The following is a 5,905-nucleotide window of genomic DNA, read 5'->3' on the forward strand; positions in this document are numbered from 1 at the left end:
AATACCTGTTTTATCAGATTGGGGAATTAGATAGACAGCGAAATCTAGTTGCGAAAGCCAGCTATAACGGCTGGGGGGATTACCGTGCTAACCACAAGATACCTCCATTCTGGTTGGATGATCGTCTACCTCTTCTTCAGCATGTGAACGTGAGCCAGCAGCCGGATGGTCAGTCTGGGCTCTTCAAGGGCTGTGTTGCCATTTGGTTATTATTACTTGCCGACGTGGAAAATCAGAATATTTCATTGTATTGTGATGACAAGTCAGAGAAAATTCGATAGTAGCCTATGTAAAGTGAATTGTATTTTAGAACAAAATAGCTGCAAGAAAATGATCAATTATTTTGAATTAGTTTTGTCAATGATGCCGAGCAATAAATGTGCCAGAAGTGTACTGCTTAAGCAGTAGGTTGAATTAGACGCAACTTTAACCCTTAAATTGACAAAGTATCCTATAGGATACAACAGATTAATAGGCTATATGCTATAAGTTTAATAGAACAAAATAAAAAAATTGGTAGGAAAATTAAAATTTCACAATACAATAATATTGTATAACATAATGAAATATGGACATTGCGATAGTTGTTTTCTTTACAGTCCGACAAGGTTTAATAAACTAGTGTGAGAAATGAAGTTTTGCCAATTTAAGGGTTAACATTCCATAGTGTTCTACCATAGATAAATATATAATAGGATGCGAAACTGCGGACAGCACGATCTAGAAGCGGTATTCTGAAATAAGGTGATCAGCGCCCGACGTCGTAGGTGGTAAATCATAGAACTACGTGAGGACCAGCGTTCTCCACTCTCCGATACGAAGTAGTCAGAACGTTGGCCGATGACTAGCCAACAGCGTTATGAAGGCAAGATGGATTCCAGAAAAATGCAAAAGATTCGAGGAAGATGCTCAGCGCCTGGATGCAAGACTGTTAATACTGTGGGAGGGAAGCATTTTTTTTCTATTTTCCTCAGGAACCTATGAGGTAAGCTTTAGTATTATTATTGTGTCCTGTGTAGCCTAAACCTTACACTTGAAAACAATGTACTTTTTGGTGAAGTAGGTTAGACGAGCTGTGCATTGCTTTCTGCTAATTTATTTAGGATTATAGTAGGAGTATAAATTTAGATGGTTCCGAAATTCAGTCAAACTGTAACGAAATGTGAAATATTGACGAAAAAGAGCAAGAAGGCTGAAAATGAAACCTCGTAAACCTGAATTGTAGCATTAGGCCACATGGCTGCAAACTAAAGCCACGTGGTTTTTAGTATAAACATCTCACAGTTATGGAAAATAAAATTATGCCTTCTTTGATGTAGTTAGCCATTCTGGAGAAATTCTCAATCATGTGTAGTAATAGTAATAATAATAATAATAATAATAATAATAATAATAATAAGCTTAGGCCTAATATTTAATTTAGTTTGTACCCAATATCTGTTGCTGCTACCAGTTTTCCTATGGTCACTCACCACCTAGTGATGCGCATTAGACATCTCTTAAAATAACACAAATGCAGCAGATAACTATTATTTTTTTCCCCAATTTTTGCATGATTTCTATTCAATATTTCTTCTACTTTATCTCATTAGTAATTGTAATCCATTGCTTTAGGTGTTGGAAGTGGCTCCGATTTTGTGGGCTAGAGGACCGGTATCGAGTTGCCGCAGATGCCACACACAGGTTGAGAATCTGCATGGACCACTTCATTGAGTCTGACTGTTATAGCTCTTCACAAAAAGTGATACTTAAGCAAACTGCAGTGCCCACTGTTCATGCTAATGGATTAGTGGTGCCATCAAACCCTAAAATCCGGAGCCCACCATCTAGCCCAGTTATGCCTCGAGCGACCTTATCACCGGGGTCTACCCCAACTTTCAGGCATCACAAGACTTTGCGGACGTATGCTAGGAGGGCGAAGATTGATTCTGCAGCTGCTGAAGGTAATTAGTACACTAGCAATGTTTTTATGTCATTCATGTTTAAAATTTCCGATTTCATTACTCTTTTCTTTATTTTCAGGTACGCGTAGTCTCATAGGTTTACAAGCTGCACCTGAGTAGGCTGCAGGCTTGGCAGCTATGCCTCAAACAATTCCTGCTCCTATGAGTACTCCAGCTTCAAAGATTACTGCTTCGACGGCATATGCCGGGATGAATAAAGATGCATGCCAACAAGGTAATTATTCCACTTAGTCAAGTTTATGGATTTCAAGGAATGCCTTAGTTTCTCATCAGCTGTTCTTACATTACATGTTTCAAAATACATAATTAATTATGTTTCGTTTTTTTTTGTGATTATTACAGGGAACAGTATGATTGGTGAACAGCTGAGGGGCTATCAGCAACCATCGCTCCTATTCAATGTGGTTCCCACAGCTGAAGGTAAGCGATACTGTCTTGTGAGCCTGGTAACATGCTAGTAATCATTTAAGTTAATTGCCCCCTGCCATATGTCTGCAGTTTTCATACTTCATTCTTTTACAGTAGCGAATAATAACAAATCCTCTTAACTACAGGGCAGGGTGTTTATCTTGTTATATATCGATCGTCCAGTTCAAAAGTGCGACAACTCAAAAATTGCCATTTTTTAGTTATTTATACTACTGAAAGCCCCTTTCGGAGCTCTTTCCGATTCAATATTGAGATAAGTCATATTTACAACCAAAAAGAATAAAAACGAAATAAACTGCTTTAGAAGTAATTATAACTATGGACTTTATTAATTCATTATTACTACATTTCTAAATCTATTAATAATGAACTGGAAGATCGTGATATACTCGTCCTGAATACTGACTCAATTCTAATTGTCGTGGTTATGAACCACAACTCTGTCCCTTTTTAGGGGATTTATTTGAAACTTTCAACTGAAGATATCTCAAAACTTGTTTTTTTTGTGTTGTCGCACTTTTGAACCAGACGATCGATATTGCAACTGATATCCTGACAAGTCTCCCTGGCACACGAAGTACACTATCATTCCCTCTTACTGACTTCTCTTTAATATCCCAACACCTCTGCTGATTATCCCTTTCTGTTAGTGTCAGTTGTCCTCTATAGCCCAGCCTATTAGCAAAAAAATATTTTATATTACATTACAACGAACAATTCAGATTAACACAATCAAATTTGTTGCAGCATTAAACTTTTGGATTGTTACTATTACTTAACATTTATATGAGTTATAATTTGTACAGTTAAGAGCAGTTTGAAATGAATGGAGCACAAAGTGTGTTCAATTCTTGCTTCAATTTATCATTTATTTCCTTAGATACTGACATGAATACATCCAAGATGGAACAGTTTCCTTCAGCTTCAGCTACACCTCCTTCCAAACTTGGTAAATATTGATCACATTTTGATGTATTGTCAATTTTGTAGTATGTTATATAGCCTATCCATAGCTTGCATGCCTTTTGTTAGGCCTACATTAACTTAACAAGGCTAAAGGTGTTGTCACGTTTCATTTTTTATTTAAAATAGTTCCCAGCAATTAGATTAATCTGAAGTTAATTTCGTAATCTTTAGGTCCTGGTGTTGCAAAACGAAAACTTTTCTCGAGTCCTCACTTCTCATCTTCACCCAGGAGCAACAAACTAAAAATGGCAACTCTGAAAGCAAAGGTGAAGAGACTGGAGAAAAAATTGCAGTGTCTTTAAAGTAGTGTAAATAGCTCATATTGTGTGTAACAAAAAGGTATAATATCATATTGGTGGAAAGTTCATAGCTTTTTTTATTATTTTTTTATATTTTTATTTATTTTTTTTTTTTGCCACAGAAAAAAATGTTTTTAGCAAATGTTAAATATATTGTGTAATTATAGGGAGCAAAGTTACAGTATGTGGTACATGTGTGTATGTAAGAGAGATATTTGACTTTGGAAGTTGGGGGTTAACATACCTTCAGTTCACCTAGTAAACTTTTTTGCCCAACATAATGCAAGTAAGTGATGCAGCTCATATATTTCACTCTGACCCTCAGTACATACAACATTTTGGTATACGTTACCGTTATGTGTATGCCAAACAACAATGTCTAAGAACCTTAGATGTGATCCTAGAAAAGTGTTCTAAAATGTGTTGCAAAATAGTAGATAGTAATATGACAGTTTCAATTATCAAACATTTTTTTGTAGTATCTGAAATCCGATTAATGTAATATGTATCTAGTCAGCGATGTATGCAACGGAGGAGAGAAAGGAATTGGCCACTCTTACTCATTACCTACTGCTCTGATTGTCCCATGAGTGTTACTTGTAGGGTCCAAACCTGTTTTTGGACAGTTGACTAACCAATAGTTGATGGGTCCAGGCAGACAAGGGGACAAACCATAAATTTCGATACGTAGGATATCTCATTGGAATGTGAAGAAATATGTTCTGACTAAACTATATGACAACACATTATTCAAATGGTATCATTTACATCTGTAAACGAGCACAGATGGCAGAGCATTCCAAAATATAAATATATAGATGTGGCTTTTTCTCTTATCCGACTGGGCCCCACAATTTCAATTATTGAATTTGTTGTATAGACTTTACCAATGTACTGCACACTAAATATGTAAGTGTATCTGTGTGTATAGGATTACCAGATGTTCTGGATTTCGCTTGACATGTCCTGCATCCTGCCAGGGTTCGTAAAAATCAGAAATTGTCCTGCTTTTCTTTCTTGCCAATTCCCAATGGACAAAAGAGAGTAACTATTGAGTTGGGGTCCATTAGAGGAATTATGTTTGTAAAATCCTTGCTCAAACAAGTCGAGTCACCAGAGAAGTATTAACAATCCGAAAATTAAATAAGGTAAAAGCTAATTTAGAATCCGTATACTTCAATTCTATTCATGATAATAGTTTTGTATCAGTTTTATTGTACAAAGACAAATTACCTAATTATATAACAGAATGTAAACAGACGTCACGTCATGTATCAAGTTAGTCTATTATGCCCTGCTTTTATATGGAAAATTATTTTTCATTTAAAATGACCTGCTTTTAAATTGTTACATTCTGGTAACCCTAGTGCACATGTAGTGTATGTTAAACAGTGATATGATGGACCTTGTCAAAATTGTGTTGTTGAATGTATTGTAAAATAGTATACAGAAATATAGTAATTTCAATTATGTAACTAGTTTTTGCAGACTTAAAGTGCACTATACACTATTACCTAAAGAATAAAATCCCAATTATCTAACCTTGTTTTCTTTTATTTTCTGTCCCTGTTTGGCTGTATTTTAATTAGTTACATTATGAGGTAGTGTAAAATAGACTGTCTCTTCCAACTATTGGCTCCAATAACAATTTTCAGTAAAAGATGATGTGAGGAATAAAAATTTTAAAGTTTTACTTTAAATTGAGGGTTTGGGGCGGGGGGGGAGGAGGAATATTTACTGCATATAGTTCAACTTTTCGCCGCCAGGCGCGCTGCTAGATACGCGGAGTAATTAGTTATTATTTTCGCTACTTGGGTGCGCTGCTGGATGCACGGAGTAGTTACTCTTTTCGCTACTTGGTGCGCTGCTAGATGTAATAACGCCTCTAACCGCATATAGATGGCAGCACGATCAATTCTACAACAGCGCCTCTAGTATGTGTTACGGGAAACTCAGTGAGTTTCGCATCCTATTATATATTTATCCATGGTTCTACGCTCAGTGAATTTTCCTGTGTTTTGTTTCTCTGTGAACCGGCGTTTAGTTCCACTTTCAAGCGCTAGAGATTAGTGTAATCGAGCATACGCTAAGATAATAATTGAGTATAGAGTTGAGACACAGGAGACAAACATCGCCTACCTTACTGCATAATCCAGTAACATTTTGCTTCAAATAAATTCAAGTTAACAGCTTTTCCTTATTTCTCAGTGGCAAACTAGTTGTAATAATATTTTTTTTAATATTTCA

The 5,905-nt window shown here is 36.0% G+C and overlaps 1 protein-coding gene across 2 annotated transcripts; it reads left to right on the forward strand.

Moving 5' to 3' along the window:
- The first annotated feature begins 668 nt into the window (after positions 1-668).
- Positions 669-5,191, forward strand: LOC138703143 (uncharacterized). Of its 2 annotated transcripts, XM_069830779.1 has the most exons (6): positions 951-985; positions 1,615-1,943; positions 2,023-2,178; positions 2,307-2,384; positions 3,274-3,342; positions 3,531-5,191. In XM_069830779.1, the coding sequence occupies exons 3-6, from the start codon at positions 2,082-2,084 to the stop codon at positions 3,659-3,661; spliced, it is 375 nt and encodes a 124-aa protein (XP_069686880.1). In that variant the 5' UTR covers positions 951-985; positions 1,615-1,943; positions 2,023-2,081; the 3' UTR covers positions 3,662-5,191. The 2 variants fall into 2 exon arrangements, with proteins under 2 accessions (XP_069686879.1, XP_069686880.1); XM_069830778.1 differs by having other exon boundaries at positions 669-1,943.
- The last annotated feature ends 714 nt before the right edge of the window (positions 5,192-5,905 follow it).

This window comes from Periplaneta americana, chromosome 7 (assembly GCF_040183065.1).
Source record: "Periplaneta americana isolate PAMFEO1 chromosome 7, P.americana_PAMFEO1_priV1, whole genome shotgun sequence".
Classification (NCBI taxonomy): Eukaryota; Metazoa; Arthropoda; class Insecta; order Blattodea; family Blattidae; genus Periplaneta; species Periplaneta americana.